Source organism: Gadus chalcogrammus, chromosome 21 (genome assembly GCF_026213295.1).
Source record: "Gadus chalcogrammus isolate NIFS_2021 chromosome 21, NIFS_Gcha_1.0, whole genome shotgun sequence".
NCBI classification, from domain to species: domain Eukaryota; kingdom Metazoa; phylum Chordata; class Actinopteri; order Gadiformes; family Gadidae; genus Gadus; species Gadus chalcogrammus.
The window spans coordinates 19,084,728-19,107,128 of NC_079432.1; the positions used below are offsets into that span (position 1 = coordinate 19,084,728).

At 42.9% G+C, this 22,401-nt stretch overlaps 1 protein-coding gene across 1 annotated transcript in view; it reads left to right on the forward strand.

Moving 5' to 3' along the window:
• tbc1d32 (TBC1 domain family, member 32) overlaps positions 1 to 19,725 on the forward strand; it is a 73,266-nt gene extending 53,541 nt beyond the window's left edge. Inside the window, exons 34-37 of the mRNA XM_056580908.1 lie at positions 3,844 to 3,984; positions 4,311 to 4,499; positions 19,298 to 19,411; positions 19,456 to 19,725. Of these exons, the coding sequence (XP_056436883.1) occupies positions 3,844 to 3,984; positions 4,311 to 4,499; positions 19,298 to 19,411; positions 19,456 to 19,725 (714 nt within the window). The remainder of the gene's footprint in view (positions 1 to 3,843; positions 3,985 to 4,310; positions 4,500 to 19,297; positions 19,412 to 19,455) is intronic.
• Positions 19,726 to 22,401: the final 2,676 nt, after the last annotated feature.

Genomic DNA, 22,401 nt, shown 5'->3' on the forward strand with positions numbered 1-22,401 from the left:
AGCTCAGTACCCCTCAACCCCCTGGCTCAGTACCCCTAGACCCCCTGGCTCAGCAACGGTACCCCTAGACCCCCTGGCTCAGCTACGGTACCCTAGACCCCCTGGCTCAGCTACGGTACCCCTAGACCCCCTGGCTCAGCTACGGTACCCTAGACCCCCTGGCTCAGCTACGGTACCCCTAGACCCCCTGGCTCAGCTATGTTAAACTAGGTCCAAAGGGAGAACCTATTGTTTAGTAGATTCACACAAATCCATGTTTAAATGGCCATTTTCAATGTGTAGGCGAAGACTTTGACTAAGGGTCTAAATAGAAATCGCCTATCAGTTAAATTTACTTTAGGTTGCTATTAAATTGTTAGTTAAGGTAAAATACTGACAATGAGGAAAATAATAAACTTGGAATACAAGACTTATGTATATGACAATTTCTAGTTGTTTGTTATTGTTATCTAATCCAATGAGACTACAGGCTTGGTGGGAGTTGTCTCAGAGCTAACCTGACCTGGACCAGGTTTGCCCCAGGTTGGGGCTTCAGCATGAACCTTCAGAAGGCATGAGCCTCCTGAAATCTGGCTTCCCCTGATTCTGCCTGAACATGTTAATCCAGCCTCTTGTAACAGACATTAGTGTAGGTTATTGTAGCTCACCTGTTTGACCTTGGTTTGATTGCTCACTCATCATACAAAGCTCTGTGAAACTGTTTATAATAATTAAATAATAATATATATATTTTTTATATAGCGCCTTTCAGGATACTCAAGGTTGCTTCAAAAGAGGATCGGTAAGTCAGCCAATCAGTTTACAGTGTAGGCGGGCTTTTATCTCTTCTCCCGAACCAAATTTATCAGTTCAGTGAATCTGAGAGTGTCTGAGAAGAAAGAAAATATAGCGTTTGGTGACTTAGTTTACAGTGTTTTTAAAATGTCGTTTTTTTTTCAAAAGCTCCGCACAATAGAGCTTTTGATGCGGATTTGGTCCCTCGCACCAAATTTTCAAATTTTTCAAAAGCTCCGCACAAATTTTTTCTAGAAAAACCCCTGTAATATCATAAATTAGTAGGGCTTTGTTATTTAGTGAGCGAGCGTTCAGTAACATGAACATGGCAGCCCTGTTAGTGGAGGCTATAACAGGGGTCACAGTGCAATTGATGCAGAGCAGGGGGCGTGGTTTGTTTTTAATGATGTTGCTGCAGTGAAGCATTACACCTAACTGCGGGGACAGCTGGAGTAGTATTCATGTAAACAAACTTATGTCGGGCAGCCCTATGCACGTAGTTGGGGCGACGAAGAAGGCAGAGAGATCTGATGACCTCGAGGCAGTTCGGAGAGGAGAGAGTGCTGTATTTGAAAAGTTCAGCTGCAGAGTATTTGTAGAGTCATGGCGCATCCGGCTGGGAGCGTTAAGCCAGTTTCACACCGCCGTGCGGCAACTTGCCCCCTCCATTCATTTCAATGAAGGAAGGGCGGCAGAGGGGAGGCGGTTACAAAAGCGGCTGTTGACCAGGAAGAGGTTGCCGCCCATGTGAATGCGCACAGATTTTGCCCTACCGCTCAGCTTTCCCTGTGTTGAAACTCTTATTGGAGGTAGTCCACAGATCGTCTTGGGATGAATGGAGAGTAGTCGCAGATTACACACGCCAGCGTCCTCTCAGCCGTCCTGAGACATCCTGCGTGGGCAGAGACTGTCACAGCAGTTTTAATTGCATTTTAAAACCAATGGGGCAGAATCGCTGTCTACCAAACGCTCCTGCCTGGAAGAAAGGCATTGAATCTGATGGAACGGCCATTCTGGGAAATTTCTGTTGCAAATATATTTGCCACATTCATTCCCTTAGAAGAGTTAGTTGATTGAATGTTACCTTTTTAGCTAAGTTCATTTGTACTTGCTCTTTACTGGTTATTAATGCATGAATGGGAAAGTGCACATGAGTGGAAGCAGCAGTAAATGCTACTGATGTGTAATATTGATTTATTAATTGTTACCTTCTATAGACTGAATTTAAATTGATTTAAATATTTCAGTGAACAGGTCAGTAGAAAACATTAACAGCATGAAATCCTTGTTCAGCATTATTAGCATAAGTACCATGACAACCAGCAAAAACAACAGCCAGATGGTTTTGTAGCTCATGGTACAATACGATGTTCAGTGCCATACTTCAGGTTAATACCCTACCTCAAACACAACATTACTTTATTGTAATGCTGTTTTATTTAACTAATTATCCAATATCCAATGCCCTTGACAGGTATGGGTCTTTCAAATAACAATGTTAAATAACCATTTATATAATTTACAATATGCTGTAGTTAAACTAAATGAATTTGTTTCCTAAAACAATGCTGTAAAGTTGTGTCATCATTGAGGGTACATTTCTTTTTGCAAACATACATTTTCCGAGTGAATATATGGGTCAGTTTATACATGTTTCATCAGAATCTGAAATAGCCTTAGTGTCAGGTAAATTTGTAGCCTCGTCCTATCAGACTCTCAATTGCCAAACGTTAACTCACTTGAAGGCGGGTGTCTGTTGAAGTTTAAAACTATTGGATCTGCCCAGTGCCACTCTGGATCTACCATATAACCATTCGCTAACGTTTGGCCGGGAATCACATTGCACACAGGCTGTAAACAAACCAAATACCGTGCGTGAAGATGTCTGTCAACGAGAGCTGACTTTAATGTCATTGTTCTCAGCCACACACTCTGTTCGCTGATTGGACGCAGAAAACCCCTACACTATAAACATATGACCACTACTCTATGAACTTATGACCAATTCATTATGAACCTATGACCACTATATAATGCACTTATGACCCCTACACTATAAACGTATGACCACTACACTATGAACTTATGACCACTACATGATGAACCTATGACCACTACATGATGAACCTATGACCACTATACTATGAACCTATGACCACTGCATGATGAACCTATGACCACTACATGATGAACCTATGACCACTACATGATGAACCTATGACCACTACATGATGAACCTATGACCACTACATGATGAACCTATGACCACTATATGATGAACCTATGACCACTATATGATGAACCTATGACCACTACATGATGAACCTATGACTGCTACATGATGAACCTATGACCACTATATGATGAACCTATGACCACTACATGATGAACCTATGACTGCTACATGATGAACGACCACTACTAACCACTGTGCTACAGCTTGTCAGCGAGGCTTGTGACTAAAGAAGAAATCAAGGAACAGTAAGGGCTCCATAATGAGCTATAGTATCATTGTAAACCGCAGTGGAGGCCTCCAGGAGAGGGAAGGTCTTCCACCATCCCAGCGATCGCGTCTCATTATGCAGCCCCTCATCAAAGCCTTTTTGGATTCCCCCTCAGCCCTCTGTAAGCCCGTTGTCTTCACTGTGTATAGTCAGATTATGTACATTGCAACGCTAGCTGCAGGCTACCTAAGATGCTCAATTTTGTTCAAAGCAAGGAAAAACAAGCGGTTATTAGGTTACAGAACATTTACTACGGTTTGAGGCAACATGGTTCCATTAGGAGACTGCCAACATGAGGAAGAATAACACTGCAGATAGGGTTCCCACAAATAGATGCATGCTACACACATCACACTTTCATCATAGGTTAACATCAACTGGTTACTGATTTGTATCTTTGAAATTGTCAATTTTGGGGAAATGTGAAATTGTCAACATTTATGCTTCGACTGGAAATGTTATAACATTGCTAGAGTCCATTTAGTTTGACAACACTGGTCGCATATTTTCTATGGTCCAATCCAGAAATAACAAGAGCACTACACTGATCTGTTTGTTGTGTCAGGTCCATCTACCGGCCCCTGTGGCGGCCTCGGGGATCCCTCCGGTCTACTGGTGCACTGCTCACTACGTAGAGATGCTGCTCAAGGCTGAGGTCCCCCTGGTCCACTCTGCCTTCAGGATGTCTGGCTTCACCCCGTCCCAGGTGGGCACAACGTCGACCAGAATCAGTGTTTCGGTCAAGAGAAGGAAACACACTAGAACCACACTAGAACCGGATCAGGGGGTTTCTAGAACCACACTAGAACCAGAGCAGGAGGTCTCTGGGCTGTTCCCTCACCGGGCTTACCTTCACCTTAACCCCTTCTGGCCCCTGACAGCTTTCCCCTCGTTTTGGCGGCCCTGTGAGTGGCCCCTGACAGCTTTCCCCTCGTTTGGGCGGGCCTACTGGCTCTGCTCTGCTCACGCCTGCCTGAAATAGATTTACCGCCCAGTATGAAGCTGATGGATGTGTTTCTGTGGTGATTCCAGATGTGCCTGCAGTGGCTGAACCAGTGCTTCTGGAACTACCTGGACTGGCCTGAGGTCTGCCACTACGTGTCCACCTGTGTGCTCATGGGCCCCGACTACCAGGTGTACGTGTGTGTGGCCGTGTTGAAGCACATGCAGCCAGACATCCTGCTGCACACACAGGCCCAGGACCTGCAGGTCTACCTCAAGGTGAGTCAGAGACCACACAGACCACCACACCTCACCTCCCCGTGCTGTACGTCCACTCAGGGAGTCTGTCAATATGGAGCTGTACGAGGGCTGGGGGGTCCTTTGCATGGGTGGATCTTATTTGTCAGGTCAGACACATCGTTGAATGATCGTCTAATCCAGGGGTTTTCAAAGTGTGAGAGAGTGAGCCCCCCCTCAGAGAAAATAATTCAGCCTAGCCCCCCCCCCAAAAAAAGTTCTGAAGACATGTGTTCTTAAAGCTATCTTAATTATTTTACACATTTTGAACATCTCTGATCATAATTTTAAAACATTTGAAACATATTTTTTAAACATTTTAAACATATTTCTGAAACATTACAACTTCTTTGTGCGTTTTTAAACACATTTCTTAACACAATTTAACAACTTTATCTAAGCATGTTTTAGCTTAACCTTTTTTAAATACATTTGAACATCTTAATCTGTGTAAACTGCCAGTTTACACAGATTCAGGGTCCCAGACTCTGAATTTTCAGAGTCAAATCAGATCTGCTTTTTCAGTCCAGAGATTCGACTATTCGGCGGGGTTTGTTTACCGGCGTTGCTATGGTGACCTAAATTATTATAAGCAACTGAAAACGATGCCGGTTTGAAACTAAAACTGTGATTCTGAAAAAAGTATAAATGCTATCAAAATTCCATTTGGATGGTATTGAAGATACAAGTGTGTAGATTTGTTCAATGGTTTGAACGATGGTAAACGGTTGAAAAATGAATGAGTTACGATGTCTAGAAGTAGGTGTATCAGAATGGGCTGACGTCTTCAATGAAAGCAGCTGAAAACGAAGCGGTATGAAACTAAAACTGTGATTCTGAAGAAATTTTAAATGATAACGAAATTCTGTTTCGATATTATTGAAGATACAAGTGTGTAGATTTGTTAAATGGTTTGCACGAAGATAAACGGTTGAAAATTGATTTAGTTAGGGTACTTCTACACTTTCAGGTTTTTCTTCGGGTTTATTTTTATCTCACGTCGCGCCCCCCCTGAAGAACTCTGGCGCCCCCCAGGGGGGGCGCGCCCCACAGTTTGAAAACCACTGGTCTAATCATATATCATATATTTATTTAAATATGTGGCTCAATGATCCCTGATTTTCTGTGACTTTTGCGTGGTTTGAAAGTAAGCTATGTACTGTTTGCTAGGCTCTCTCATTCAAAACAACAAAGGACGCAGTTGGATGTTCTCCCCGCGAATGCCGGTGAAAACCGGTCTGGTTCACATACTAGTTATTTTAGTTTTAGTAACCTTACATTTATTCAGTTATGTCTTTTAATTCTAACAAAATGTTCGCACAAGTAACATGATGTTAACTTGCTGACTTACAATATTTGGAAGTGTCTATCCAAAACGCTGATACACACTCACAAGCACATAACGGAAAACACAAACACAAATGCAAGCGCCACAACACAAAAGCTAAAAGCAAAAGCTACAACAAAACAGAAGTGAGCGCATACGGATGTTGACAAAAAACAGACTTCTGTATTATTGCCAACAGGTGTGGAAGAGGGAAGTTCTTGCCCTTTGTCATAAGTTTTATTGGAGATTACAAAGTATTGTCCTTATTTGTTGATTCAACCTGAATTCTGAAACAGCATTTTGTAGTTTGTGTGGCAAGAACATCAAATTCTTGTATAATGCCAGTATGCCTTTCAAAAGTCAAGGTAACGTTTTAAAGCTTACCTGTTATTTTATTTGGCATAGCCTATCCACATTTGATCAATTATCAGGATATAATAATATTCATCCAGCAATAATAGGCAAACCTGTTCGTTCAACTATGTTGTATTGCAGCTTTTGTTGTTGTGTTGTGGTTTTGTGATAGTGTTGTGGCTTTTGTGAAAGTGTTGTTGCTTTTGTGATAGTGTTGTTGCTTTTGCGTGTTTTCCTTTAATGCACGCGTGTTAAAGTAACTTGCAAAGCGTTTTGGATATGCCTTTGGTTAGACACATCTTGGTGAAACGTAGTTATCAGATGTCAAAACGATCTAATTATGACAAGCATGCTGAACCTTGTTATAACATTGGTACATTTCCATACACATTACAGTTTTTACCACTAAATTTGATTCCAATTGTGATGGTTACTGACATGCGCGTTCAAAGTGTTACGTTTCAAAATGTTCCTGCTAGCTCTACAACAGTAACAGGTTAAGATCTGCGTAGCCAAAGAGGCTCTATAGTGTTGGAGATATCACACATAGACTCGACTATAATCAGATTCAACTGACTTTCCAAATGTTGTATCGACTGACTTTTTTCACACACAAAAAAGCCCCTAGAAAGACCGTCACATTTAGATACAGACAGTTAATCCATTCAAGCTTCTAGGTTATCTGTAGTCCGTATCTGCAGGGACCAGCCAACAGAAAGATTTGTCTTGTGCCAGGTCCTGGTTTGACAGGGCACGTTGAGGAGGGGATCTTCAGAGTGAAGAATGGGGAGAGAGAGAGTGAAGCAATGTGTTGCACCCAGCTCTACAATGAAATAAGATTTTACCCATTTTGAAGATCGCATATCATGCTTTTTTAGGGTTGATAATTGCATTTGGGGGTATAACTAGAATAGGGTTAAAATACCTCCTATTATATTCATACTGTTAATTTTTGCAAAACCAATTTTCTTTCAGAAAACTGTCTTTTTTGTATCATGTCGCATTAAGGCCCGCATCCCGAGTAGCCCAGTCTGCTGTGATTGTTCAACACACACAATCTGTTGCGATTGGTCGAAGCAGGCTATATGAGGAGCAGGCTATACACAGCCGATTTCTTTTTAACCTTCGGCAATGAAAGAAGGCCGGCTCCCGAAGACCGGAGGGACCGAGAAGGACTATAAGGAATGATCAGGTCCTTCAGGTAGGCCGGAGATAATCCATGCAAGGCTTTATAGGTTAGCAATAGCACCTTAAAGTCTGATCTGAAAGTTATTGGTAGCCAGTGCAGAGAGGCGAGAATAGGTGTGATATGATCAAACTTTCTCGTTCTGGTCAGCAGTCTAGCTGCCGCATTGTGTACCAGCTGTAGACTTTTTGTGTTACAGTTCGGTAATCCCAAGAACAGTGCATTGCAATAGTCCAGTCTTGACGAAACAAAAGCATGAATCAGTGTCTCTGCATCCACTGCAGATAACATTGGTCTGATTCTTGCAATGTTTCTCAGATGGAAAAAGGCAATTCTAGTTATACTTCTTATATGTTGGTCAAAGCATAGTTGAGGGTCAAACAGGACACCAAGATTTTTGACGGACGCACTCTGTGGGATGGCGAAGCCATCCAACCAGTGTTGTTTTCGTCAGGCAAGACGAAAACGAAAATGACGTCGTCAGACCCCTTTTTTCCATGACGAAAATGAGACTAAGACGAACGTCACCAAAGCCATATAAAGACTAAAATGTGACGAAAAATGTAGACATTTTCGTCAGACGAGAACTAGACGAGACTAAATTGTTAGTGAGAGCATGTGAGCGGAGCGGAGCGTGGAGCGGTGGTGGAGCGGAGCGGAAGAAATACGTTGGAGCGGGTTGGAGCGCAGAGCGGTTTTAAATTCAAAGGCCGGAGCGGGGATTTGACTCCGCTCCAGTCCGCTCCGATTTTAACTGCTTCTAGCGGCTTACATGTAGGTGGTTCACGTAGAATAGAATGGGTTTCAATGGGAGCATCCAAGCAACCTGATTGGATAAAACGCGTCACGTGAGACCCTTCCACCCCCCCCCCCCCCCGCAACACTGGCTCGTGTGCTCGCGCGCAGCTGCGCCTGCACGCACACGGCACACACACACTCATACACTACAGAGAGAGGCTGGTGGACGAGTTTTCGTCGGACTAAAACTAGACTAAAACCTTTTGAGTTTTCGTCAGACTAAAACTAGACTAAAACTTTCAAAGATAGAAATGACTAAAATGGGACTAAAACTAAGAAGCATTTCGTCAAAAGACTAAGACTAAAACTAAATCTAAAATGCCTGCCAAAAACAACACTGCATCCAACCACAGAGAGACATCCTCAAACTCTTCCCGGTCCCGCTTCGTGCCGATAATTATCAGCTCTGTCTTCCCAGTGTTAAGCTGTAGGACATTTTGTGACATCCAGCCCTTCACAGCAGCCAGACAGGACTCAACCCTTTGAATCTGGGCAGAGTCCCCGGAATCTACAGGAATGTAGAGCTGGGTGTCATCCGCACAGCAATGGAAACTAATTCCGAAGCTGCGGATAACGTCGCCCAGGGGAAGCATATAGATTGCAAAAAGTAATGGACCAAGGACCGACCCATGTGGTACGCCAAAGCGTAATTACAGTGCTTTGATTCTGAACCCGCATGAAGCACAAATTGGGTTCTATCTTTGAGGTACGATTCAAGCCAACCAAGAGCCGTTACCCCGAAACGCGACAGTAGTGCTCAAGGACGGTGAGAAGAGTGCTCTGGTCGATCGTATCGAACGCAGCGCTCAGGTCCAGCAGCACAAACATTGAGCTTGTATTTTAATCCAAAAGCAACAAGGATGTCATTTACACTCTTGTAATAGCATGTTTCAATTGTAGGTGGAAATTCCTGAACCCCGACTGGAAGGTTCGAAGAGATTGTTCCTCGTCAGATAATCACGATTTGCTTTGCTATAAGAAAAAACAATTCCTTTCCTGTACCTTGGGACATGAAGGGCAGATTCGATATAGGCCGATAGTTCCTGACTAATTCAGATCTAGGCCAGGCTTTTTGAGTAGCGGTTTTAACACCGCAACCTTGAAATTGGAAGGAACAATTCCTGTTGAAAACGAAAGATTCATAAGCGAATCTTTCGATTTCATTGGTTAGACACATCTTGGTGAAACATAGTTATTAGATGTCAAAACTATCTAATTATGACAAGCATGCTGAACCTTGTTATAATAACAATGGTACATTTCCATACACATTACAGTTTTTACCACTAAATTTGATTCTAATTGTGATGGTTACTGACATGCGCGTTCAAAGTGTTACGTTTCAAAATGTTCCTGCTAGCTCTACAACAGTACAGGTTAAGATCTGCGTAGCCAAAGAGGCTCTAGTGTGGAGATACCACACATAGACTGACTATAATACAGATTCAACTGACTTTCCAGATGTGTATCACTGACTTTTTTCACACCAAAAAAGCCCCTAAAAAGACTGTCCACATTTAGATACAGACAGTTAATCCATTCAAGCTTCTAGGTTATCTGTAGTCCGTATCTGCAGGGACCAGCCAACAGAAAGATTTGTCTTGTGCCAGGTCCTGGTTTGACAGGGCACGTTGAGGAGGGGATCTTCAGAGTGAAGAATGGGGAGAGAGAGAGTGAAGCAATGTGTTGCGCCCAGCTCTACAATGAAATAAGATTTTACCCATTTTGAAGATCCCATATCATGCTTTTTTAGGGTTGATAATTGCATTTGGGGGTATAACTAGAATAGGGTTAAAATACCTCCTATTATATTCATACTGTTAATTTTTGCAAAACCAATTTCAGCATCTTTCAGAAAACTGTTTTTTTTGTATCATGTCGCGTTAAGCCCCGCATCCCGAGTAGCTCAGTCTGCTGTGATTGTTCAACACACACAATCTGTTGCGATTGGTCGAAGCAGGCTATATGAGGAGCAGGCTATACACATGAGGAGCATGCTATATGAGGAGCAGGCTATACACATGAGGAGCAGGCTATACACATGAGGAGCAGGCTATATGCAACCCAGTCGCCAAGAAAATACGTTGACGGTGTACGTTTCCATGAACACTGGATACGTAGCATTCAACGTAAAAAAGGCGGTTTAATACCTTTCAGTATCCACGCGTGCCGCGGGGAGGCTGATCGGGGTTTTGGTTTCAAAAACGGGGTTCGCGCAAATTGTGGACACGTTTGTTTAGGGGGTGGGGAGGTGGGTATACTGTTGTTTGACCGGTGAGGGGGTGGGGTGGGGGAGACACGTAGTTAGGGGGGGGTAGGGGGACACGTTTGTTGAGGGTGGGGGGGGGGAGACACGTTTGTAGGGGGGGGCTACCGCGCCAACGAGAGTTGGTTTTATTGAACGCTCGTACAACGAGAGTTGGTTTTTATTGAACGAGACTTCACACGGAACAGGCTGCACGAAACGATGGTCACGTCACTCTCGGTGACGGTGTCGACAACAATGAACCAGAGGCAATGTTTAGAACTCACCCAACCCATAACATCCCGAACCCATTAACCCCACTTAATCCTAACAACAAACAAGTTAACAAAAGCCCCATTTGTCAACTGACAACCCCAATTCCCAGAATCCCCCGCGGCTCCGGAACACGGCGTAGCTTATATTAATCTTTATTATCTGAATGGGAAAATGCAATATTTAGGAGAGATACACCATTAAACGCGTTTCTAATGACATTTCTAGCGAGGAAATGTACATTTTCCTTACATAATCTTCAGTCAGTGAATGTGTATGATCTTTATTAATCTTTATTATCTGAATGGGAAATGCAATATTTTAGGACCGATTCACCGTTAAACGTGTTTCTAATAACATTTCTAGCGAGAAATATACTTTTTACTTGCATAAATCTTCAGTCAGTGATTGTGTCTGATCTTAGTTTTATAGTTATTAGGATTTGATCGGCTCGCTCGCATGTTTCAACGACGTCAGGTTGTAGGAATAGGACGCTGCTTTCGCTAAACTAGCAGCTCACGTGCTTCCTGCGTTTGTGTTATTAAACTGTTACTTTATGTAACTTTTAATGATATCATCTTGTTAGAAACACGTATATCTGAGAGCCAACCCAGTCGCCAAAAGCATACGTTGACAGTGTACGTTTCGTGAACACTGGATTACGTCGCATTTCAACATAAAATAGCGTGTTATACACACACACGCACGCACACACACACACACACACGCACAGGACACACAGACACACACAGACACACACACACACACACGCACACGGTGCATTCGCTGCTAAAACAACAACAAAATTCCCTCAAATATTATTACTAAAGAACCGTTTTCCAAAGAACGAAATGTAAACCAATGCATTCTGAATGGGAGTGTTTCTCCGATTTTTCCATGCTACACAGAACGAAATGTAAACCCATGCAAATAAAGACTTCATGGTCATAATAATTTAAATATCATTAATCTCCTGAGTGTGTTGGGTGGTATTCTATTTTTTTCAACGGGGCTGCATCAAGTCACTTGACCGTCATGGTGCTATGGTGGTTGCTATCGACCGCCCCCTCTAATCCTTACATGGCTCTAAAAACCACCGGCAAAGGAGCTGCCGTAAATTGTGTGTTTTTGTCGTAAACTGGGGTCCGACGGTTAAAAAATAGACAGATATTCCGAGGTATCCTTAAAAGGCAGCTTGGATGTTTTTATTTTCTGCAGTTTAGACTTCTTCTATAACCTATTTTGAAAGCAAAACACCAAGTTCATTGATTTAACGAGGCAGGGTTATTTGAAACAATTTATTCAATAAATATTTGTGAGAGGTCATTCCTTCTCCTGAGTTTGCTTCCTATTTATGTCTAGTGTACACCCCTACTGTCCAAAAGCATCCCCCCCCCCCATATGGATTTGGAGAGTGGTTGCCACGTCCCAGTGGTGGAAGTATCATATAGTATGAAAGAGGGCATTCAATTATACTAAAATGATCAATTAGGAGGCCGAAGCCCTAAAGGAAGTGATGCAATAGGTGACTGAGGCGAGAACATTTAAGTAAACTGTACCTTGGGGTCTCTTGTATATCAAAGGGGGTTTCAAAGGACGAATATACGCTTCAACCTGTGGCTCCAGCCCTACAGGAAATGACTCAGCAAGTGCTCCATCTCGTTGCACCTGCACCCAGCGGCTCGCTTGCAAGATTTTGGCCTGAAGTTCTTCCCAGACCTATACCCTAACAGTCCAACATGCATATCTGAGAATCAGGCCTCTCTTCAATAATGACAAAATGTTATGAGAGAAATACAGATTCACTTTTTGTTATCTCATAAGCGGCGTGGTGCCGGCTCCTTTGACCTTTGGACCCCAGACTTCAAAGACGTGCCACAGGCCAGCTGTGTCTACACACATTTAAGCCACAAATGACACCTCCATCCCAGCAAAAATGGGGCCTAGAAACTAACCTCTGTCTTATGTACAGTGACTGTACTGTTGGAGGTCACGCCCCTTTTCCGGCCTTTTCGAGATAGCTAGGGATGCTAAAATGTTTACACACATTTCCCGGGGCCCGAGAACGACATATCCAAGATTTGTAGTTCTAGCCTATAGAGAAAAAAAGTTTTCCCAAATGGACTGTCATTTGGACAAAGCCCCTTCAGAAGTGTTGCCTGCGAGACCTAATGGTTCAGAATGTGGTGGAAAAACAGTTTTTGAGATAGGAAGGTCCTATCGCCCTGAAATTTGAATACCATATTCTAGGGCCTAACTGGGACCCCCGCACCGAAACTTGGCCCGGTCGGACCCCGAGTGCAGGAAGGGGGGGCCTGGACTTTCATAATCTTCGCTCGGTGAATGTAAAGGATGTTTGGTCGGATGTTATGACGAAGAATCATAATGTGAATGGGAATATTCTATAATGTCTTGATATCATCTTTCGTCTCAAACACTTCTGCTGCAGCCGCTTAAAGTCTCACTCCGAGAACCTTAAAATATGAATCAATCCATTAGAAGTATGAAATATCTTCCCGGTCGTGCAACAGGGCAAACAAGGTGTCCTTTGACATCTACGTTCGAGACGATTGCAAACAGTGCACACATGATCATATTTGAATATGTTTCGGGGGTAGTAATTAGCTGTCGATTTTGGAGGCCTTTATCTAATAATGACCAGCTATAGATTTGCTTCCCTATGGAGATTTTTGACAAATTACATGTTAATTAGCATCTACACGTTAAGCTGAGTCCAATGAGATCAAGCTCGCCCTCTTGCTACATCGAGATCATGTCCTAGACCTAGGTGTACCATGTAAAATACATGTTACCTTAGCTAGAGTGTCCATGCTTGGGTGTCATTGGACTCAGCTCAACGTGTAGATGCTAAATAACATGTCATTTGTCACAATTTTTTATCGGGAAGCAAATCAATAGCTGCTCATTATTGATTAAGGCCTCCAATTTCGACAGCTAATTACTACCATTACTACCACCTAATTAATACCGAATATGCTCATGTGTGGCACCGTTGCAATCGCCTGGAAGCGTAGATGTTGAAGGACACCTTGTTCGTAATAACACTAATGAATTGATTCAGCTATTCCCCCAGAAGTCTGGGGTCAAAAGGTCAAAGGAGACGGCACCAGCACCGTTGAAAAAAGAGAATACCGACCCAAACACACTCAGGAGATTAATGATATTTAAATTATTATGACGCATGAAGTCTTTATTTGCATGGGTTTACATTTCGTTCTGTGTAGCATGGAAAAATCGAGAAACACTCCCATTCAGAATGCATGGTTTACATTCGTTCTTTGGAAAACGGTTCTTTTAGTATAATATTTGAGGGAATAATTTTTTGTTGTTGTTTTAGCAGCGAAATGCACCGTGTGTGTGTGTGTGTGTGTGTGTGTTGTGTGTGTGTGTGTGTGTGTGTGTGTGTGTCTGTGTCTGTGTCTGTGTGTGTCTGGCGTGCGTGTGTGTGCTTGTGTGTGTGTGCGTGCGTGTGTGTGTATAACACGCTATTTATGTTGAAATGCGACGTAATCCAGTGTTCACGAAACGTACACTGTCAACATATGCTTTTGGCGACTGGGTTGATATACGTGTTTCTAACAAGATGATATCATTAAAAGTTACATAAAGTAACAGTTTAATAACCAAACGCAGGAAGCACGTGAGCTGCTAGTTTAGCGAAAAGCAGCGTCCCTATTCTTAACAACCTGACGTCGTTGAAACATGCGAGCGAGCCGATCAATCCCTAATACTATAAAACTAAGATCAGACACAATCACTGACTGAAGATTATGCAAGTAAAAAGTAATATGTCTCGCTAGAAATGTTATTAGAAACACGTTTAACGGTGAATCTGTCCTAAAATATTGCAGTTTCCCATTCAGATAATAAAGATTAATAAGATCATACACATTCACTGACTGAAGATTATGTCAGGAAAATGTACATTTCTCGCTAGAAATGTCATTAGAAAACGCGTTTAATTGGTGTATCTCTCCTAAAAATTGCATTTTCCCATTCAGATAATAAAGATTAAGACAGGCTACGCCGTGTTTCCGAGCCGCGGGGATCCTGGGAATTGGGGTTGTCAGTTGACAAAAGGGGCTTTTGTTAACTTGTTTTGTTGTTAGGATTAAGTGGGGTTAATGGTTCAGGATGTTATTGGGTTGTGTGTTGTTCTATTAACATTGTTCGGGTGTTCATTGTTGTCGACACGTCACCGAGAGTGACGTGTCCATACGTTTCATGCAGCTGTTCGTGTTGAAGGTCTCGTTCAATAAAAACCAACTCTCGTTGTCGAGCGTTCATAAAACCAACTCTCGTTGTCGAGCGTGCCCCCCCCCCCTACAAACGTGTCCTCCCCCATGGACATAATAAAGGTCTCGCCCCCCCCCCCCCCCTCAACAAACGTGTCCCCCCCCCCCCCCACCCCCCCTACAATCGTGTCGTCGTCGTCGTGTTCCCCCCCCCCCCCCCCGGTCACAACATTCTAACCTCCCCCCCCCCTCCTAAACAATCGTGTCCACAATTTGCCGCGAAAGCCGTGAAACCCAAACCCCGAACCTGCCTCCACAGCGGCACTGCGTGGATACTGTAGGTATAACACGCTATTTTTTACGTTGAAATGCTACGTATCCAGTGTTCATGGAAACGTACACCCTCAACGTTTTTTCTTGGCGACTGGGTTGCTATATGAGGAGCAGGCTATATGAGGAGCAGGCTATATGTGGAGCAGGCTATATGAGGAGCAGGCTACATGAGGAGCAGGCTATATGAGGAGCAGGATATGAATAAATAAGGTTATTATCTATCAACTTTATTTATTTCTATGTATTTAATGTTTTCTGTCCTTTGAATGGAGCCACATGTGAATCATCATTCATTAGGCATCTATTTTGTTCATTTAAATTAATATAATTGTAAAAATTTTAAGCATGCTTTTTATTTTGTATCCATTTTACAGTGGCTGGTGCATCAGCATGCGTGTGTTTGTGTGTGTGTGTGTGTGTGTGTGTGTGTGTGTGTGTGTGTGTGTGTGTGTGTGTGTGTGTGTGTGTGTGTGTGTGTTGTGTTGTTGTGTGTGTGTGTGTGTGTGGTGTGTGTATATGTGTTTCTGTCTGTGTGTGTGTTGTGTGTGTGTGTGTGTGTGTGTGTGTGTGTGTGTGTGTGTGTGTGTGTGTGTGTGTGTGTATGGGGTTGGTTACCTTTTACTATTAGTAGTGTTTCTCAGTAAAAAAATCCTGAATTCATTGTTTGTATCTTGTGTTTGTGCGTGAATGCATTCCTTGCATATTACCATGAATCATTTTTCTTTTAAATGTCAGATGTCTTTGTCATCACGTTTGGGGACAACATAAAGAGTTCTGGATGTTTCTGTTCTGCAACCATATTAGGAAAATTTCTGCTATTTCTTTCCTTTTCCTTTTCACACACAAATGAGTAGAAACCGTATCCCAATCACTCTCAGGCCCTCATCTGTAGACGTTCTCCTCACTTTACACTGTTTTCCAATGAAAGGCTAATTTTGGGAAAGTAAATATGATATACTTAATAGCAATACAAAAATATGTGCATGTATGTGTGTCACATTTCATATTTATTTTGTAGCCTTAAGTCAAAATCAAATTGTTTGTTGTATTCTAATCACTTCAATAACTTCTATCATAACTATTAAGAAGCATATAAAATATGTGTTCTAGCAGTAGCCAACAAATTCCACATAATTGACCACAATTATGAAAGTATTATTGTAGCAAAAGTCTTTAGCACCTGTAACTGCAGATGTTGTATGCGTACACTAAAGTCACGAATGTGTAACAGTCAATTTGAAGTCCTAAATATTTATTTTGCATGTGTACTCTAAAGTCACAAATGTGTAGCAGTACATTTGAAGTCGTAGATACTAAATAGGGTCTACGAGTTCACAAGTCTGTGTACAGGTGCACAAATCCTATCCTGTGCATCACAACTTCAAAGAGTCATGCAATTTACACTTTTGCTACAATCATTGCAGCGCAGTTGTTGCAAAACACATTTGCACACACCGTGTTTCATAATCTAAGAACATACCCAAAATGTGTGCATTCGTAAACCCAAACGTGAACTAATGCATCAGAAGTTGCACATCTGTGAAAAATGTCCTCACAAATAAAATGATATAGAACGCTATGTTGATTCAGCATTTTAATTAGCAAGCAAGTCCATCGTTACAACTGCTCGAATCTGCTCCTGCAAGTCTCAGTTGTGGGTGTATGTGGGTTAGGGCTGTCACTTTTTCCAAAAATGAAATTCGAACGAATTTCGAATGTCCATAATTAATTTGAATACATTCGAATACATTCGACCCCCCCCATAGAACTATTAAAAAAAAAAAAAAAAAAGAAACACGACAACAACTGTTGTCGTGTTTCTTTTATTTATTGTGGAAATCACGTATACTTACTGAATTCATAACAGCACAGGTTAAAAACACATCTTTGATAACACATTTGTAAACACAACAAGATGAAGCTCCGACACACAAGTGCGGCTGTCTTTTACGCATTAACAATAACTGCTCGGAGCGCGATATGCGGAGCGCATGTCGTCCATGTGCACACACAGCCTATATAAACGAACAATCTGTGAGGCCGACCTCCAACACGGCATGCTGCTCTTTTATTCCTTACGGAAAGAAAATTAACAAGTAGTCTCGCAGCTCTCCGTTACCGCTGCAGCTGCTTCTGTCAGCCGTGCTGTATAAGTCCCAAATCGATCTATATAATTTCAACTATTGTGCATGCACCTCTAATAGACTTGTGAACTCGTAGACCCTATTTAGTGTTTACAATGTTCTAAAAAATATTTACGACATTAAATGTACTGTTACACATTTGTAACTTTAGAGTACACATGCAAATTAAATATTTAGGACTTCAAATTTACTGTTACACATTTGTGACTTTAGTGTACGCATACAAAATCTGCATTTACAGGTGCTAAAGACTTTTGCTACAATAATACCTTCAAACACAATAAGCCCTAATCTCAAAGCACACAACCCAGAAAGGAAGTGGAATCATGTTGTTTTTTCACAGAGCAACAGAAGCGTTTCCCTCGCTTGGCATCGGACTCAAGTCGATTTGGGACGACATGCAAACATGTTGTTACATGTCTGTCTGGACATGGCTGTGTGCTTTTTTACTTCTCAAATGTCCCTGACTCCTTTTATATATGATATATATATTATATAAGGTCCATCCCAGGTCATGAATAACTGAATGGATTATTGATATGTTAATCCCTCAATCCCATTGTGAGCTCCCTGTACAGCGATTAGGGAACACAAAATAATACATAAATATACTCCACCATAACACCATAACGCAGTGGAGGCTTCTCCATTGAGGAGAGGGAGGAAGATCCTCCCTAACATTGTTGAGAATAAAAAATTTAGATTGCCCCGACTATTGTAATGAATTAATGCCCTTAAATATGACTACTTTATTGCCTTTGAATATATAATGTTCGTTTCCCTGGGTAAAGGGACATTAGCACCCCCTATCGCCTATTGACAATTACTTCAGGGAGGAAGGTCCTCCCTCCGCCGCCGTTGACTCCCATTCATTTTCCCGAAAGTACTGGCGGCCGGTGGATAACATGGGTTTCAATGGGAGAGAGGAGGAAAATCCTCCTCTGAGTGGGTGGGACCTTTAGGGGTCTGATTCGCGCAAAAATCTATCCGTCTGCGCTATGAACCAATAAGCAGGATCCCTGGATGTTGAGCAGTGTTGCCAGATTGGTCCGATTTCCCACCCAATTGGGCTACTTTTAACCATGTTCGGCTGGAAAAATTATCATTGGGTGGGAAATCTGCCCAATCTGGCAACGCTGTCGATAACAAACCCGGTCTGCATTGCCGCGGTGCTCAGTCTGAGAGACGCAGAGCAAGTGAAATCTGCGATAGCGAGATCCTAAATGCACAATGGAAACATTGGAAACTGAGGACATTGTTAACGTCTTATTACAAAAACCATTCCATTCATTCAGAAAGAGGTAGACCACTTCCAAAATCAAGGTCATCAGAAGTAATGGCAACGTCAGTGTTGTGAGTGCTACATGGTTTGCTAGGTACACATTTTGTTCACATAACTCCCTCCCTGCTATTTTGTAGTTCACCAAAACACCCTGAAACAACTTGAGTCTCACATTCTTATGCCACCATACACCAACAGTGCAAGCAGGCCAATGGCAACCAAGCGCGCAGTCCTTCCTCCCTCACTTTAAAAACCACCAGCCGCCACTGCCATAACGTGACACGGAAATACTGAGATATTGAGCTTTGCAGTAAATCTAAATGTGTAAAATTTACCTTGAATATGGAAAATCCATTTGGAGCCGGAGTGGTAATAATAATAATAAATGAAATTTATAAAGCGCTTTATATGGTACTCTAAGACGTAGGTTGGCATCTGCTCACATTATGTGTTGATATGGTAACATATGTCAAAAACCTACTGTACTGAAAAATATGTTGAGTTATTACATATATCTATATATCTATATGTATACAGTATATATATAATATATATACATGATATGTGTGGGTCTTTCATCAGGAGGAGCCCATCCTGGGCTTCAGATTCCAGGACCATCTGGAGTTCATGGAGCAGCTGGAGGGAAAATACGGCACAACGGTGCTCACAGACATGCAGCGCATCACCACGCCCGCTGCATAGACCCCCACAGACCACGCCCGCTGCATCAACCCCCACAGACCACGCCCGCTGCATCAACCCCCACAGACCACGCCCGCTGCATCAACCCCCACAGACCACGCCCGCTGCATCAACCCCCACAGACCACGCCCGCTGCATCAACCCCCACAGACCACGCCCGCTGCATCAACCCCCACAGAACACGCCCGCTGCATAGACCCCCACAGACCACGCCCGCTGCATCAACCCCCACAGACCACGCCCGCTGCATAGACCCCCACAGACCACGCCCGCTGCATCAACCCCCACAGACCACGCCCGCTGCATAGACCCCCACAGACCACGCCCGCTGCATAGACCCCCACAGACCACGCCCGCTGCATCAACCCCCACAGACCACTCTGCTAGGAGACAGCTCTGGGAGGGCCGATGAAGCCCTGTAAGAAAAGCCTTTCTGCACTACAGTCCACAAGAGTCTCTGCTTCACAGGGTCAGCCAGTTCCTGAGGGGAACTGGCTGGACATCGCTCCAATAGTCATAGTTTTGATGTAAAACATTACACGTTAACATTGAGAATCTTTAGTAGAAATATGTATTAAGTGATGATGTAACAAGTTTTCGTAACAAAATCATTGAGTTTTGGTTCTTCTATGAGGTTCAATACATGTATTGTAAGGTTTTTCCATATACCTTAATACTGAATTATTTGTAAAGTTTAGTATAAGATGACACATTGTTTCCTCCTATTTCCTTGGACCACCCTGGGATGAGCATTTCAATAACAAAACTTAATTTATCTCGTAGACGCATCTTGACGTGTGTACGAGATTGTGAATATGAAAGTGCAATCTTATTTGTAATGAAGTTGTCTTTTAGAACGCGTCATCTATTTGAAACAAATTGTGCACCAGACGCCACAGCTCAGGTGGACAATAAAGAGGATGGGTGACGTATGCGGTTTTCATGCTGTTGTTTGTCTTCCGAAGCCTTTGTGCCTCCTTCCAAATATGGTGGTAACATAATTTATGCCTGAGCACAAAACAAAACACATTTGTGTATTGCACAGGTGGCTGTTTGTATGAAAGTTATCCTTAGCTTATTATTGTAATCTATTATCTCAGGCAGTACTCCACTTCTCACATGGTCCACCGAACATGAATAATCAATGATCATTGATTCACTGCATCCATCCGTCTGCATCGGACTACCAACTGCTCCGTGACAGAGCTCACTAAATCTGAATTGTTGTAATGTTTGCCCCGATAAGGTCAGCCCCATTTGATTGCCATTTACAAATGGCTTTCCTGTTGGCAGTCGGCTGACATTTGGGGGGCTGTGTGTTGACAGAGCCGTCCCACCCTCCTCTCTCTCTTCTTTGGGGCCACTTAGATTCTAACACCAACCTGACACACTTTGATGGGAACTTCCACATATTACTCTTGAACCCAGTCTCACGGAAATACGTGACACTGTCACATCATTTAATCTATTCATTCGTGATCTGGGACACGTAATTAAAAAAAATTCTTGCCAAAAAGCACAAACTTCTAACAATATGACAGCTTTTGGCCACCCGTTTCTACTTTCACTTTTGATTCTGAGAAATTGTGATTCTTTAATAATAATAATAATAAATACAATTTATATAGCGCTTAATATGGTACTCTAAGACGCTTTACATATTGCCCTATCAAAACTATGTAAGACAGACTAGGAATAAAAGAAAAACAGAGGTTAAACATGAAGAATAAGGTGGGGAAGGCTAGTGTGAAAAGGTATGTTTTGAGGGCAGATTTGAAAGAAGAGAGGGTTGGAGAGACTTGGATGTGGGAGGGGAGTGAATTCCAAAGGGTGGGGGCAGCAACTGAGAAGGCCCGATCACCCCAAGTCCGTCGCTCAGTCCGTGGAACTTGTAGCAGGTTGGCAGAATTTGACCTGAGGAATCGGGAGGGGGCGTGGTGATGGAGGAGGTCGGCAAGGTAGGGGGGGGCTAGGCTGTTGAGGGCCTTGTAGGTGATGAGTAAGATTTTGTAGTTGATTCTGTGTTTAATTGGAAGCCAATGGAGTTCACGGAGGACAGGTGTGATGTGTTCTCTGGAGCGGGTACCAGTGAGGAGGCGCGCAGCTGAGTTCTGGACATATTGAAGTTTTTTGAGGACTTTGTTGGTGGTGCCGTAGAGAAGACCATTGCAGTAGTCAAGCCTGGATGAAATGAAAGCGTGGATGAGTGTCGCAGCAGCGGTAGTTGACAGGTTGGGGCGGAGGCAGGCGATTTTTCGGAGGTGGAAAAAGGCAGTTTTGGTAATATGGTTAACATGGGGGAGGAAGGAGAGAGTGGGGTCCAGGATAACTCCAAGGTTACGGATTTTGGTGGAGGGGGTGATGGTGGAGCCGTCAATGTTAAGGGTGAAGTTCAGAGTGGAGTGAGTGTCCAATGATGAGGATTTCGGATTTGTTGGAGTTGAGTTTGAGAAAGCTGTTTTGCATCCAGGTCTTGATGTCAGTCAAACAGTTGGAGAGGGTTGAGAGGGTGGAAGGACTGATGGTTTTGGAGGGGAGGTAAAGCTGTGTGCCATCGGCGTAACAATGGAACCGGAGTCCATGGTGACGAAGGATCTGACCAAGAGGAAGCATGTACAGAATGAAGAGGAGTGGACCAAGCACAGAACCCTGGGGGACACCGTGGATGAGAGGAGTAGTGGCTGATTGACAGTTGTTGATGGCAATGAATTGATGTCTGTCGGAGAGATGTCTTTCAGCTGCTTCATCTCTTCTTTTTAGACTGAGTTTGAAATTTTTGCTTTTGGCACGAAAAAATTGAAATTACGTGTCCCAGATCACGAATGAATAAATTAAATGACGTGACGTGACAGTGTCTTGTATTTCCGTGAGACTAGGTTGTACTCTTCATCTCACATCTCAATTGACAGAAGGTCTCTAGGATCGAGGATGATACTGAACACAGCAGGAACTTTCACTGTGGAACATGTGATATTGTGGATGAT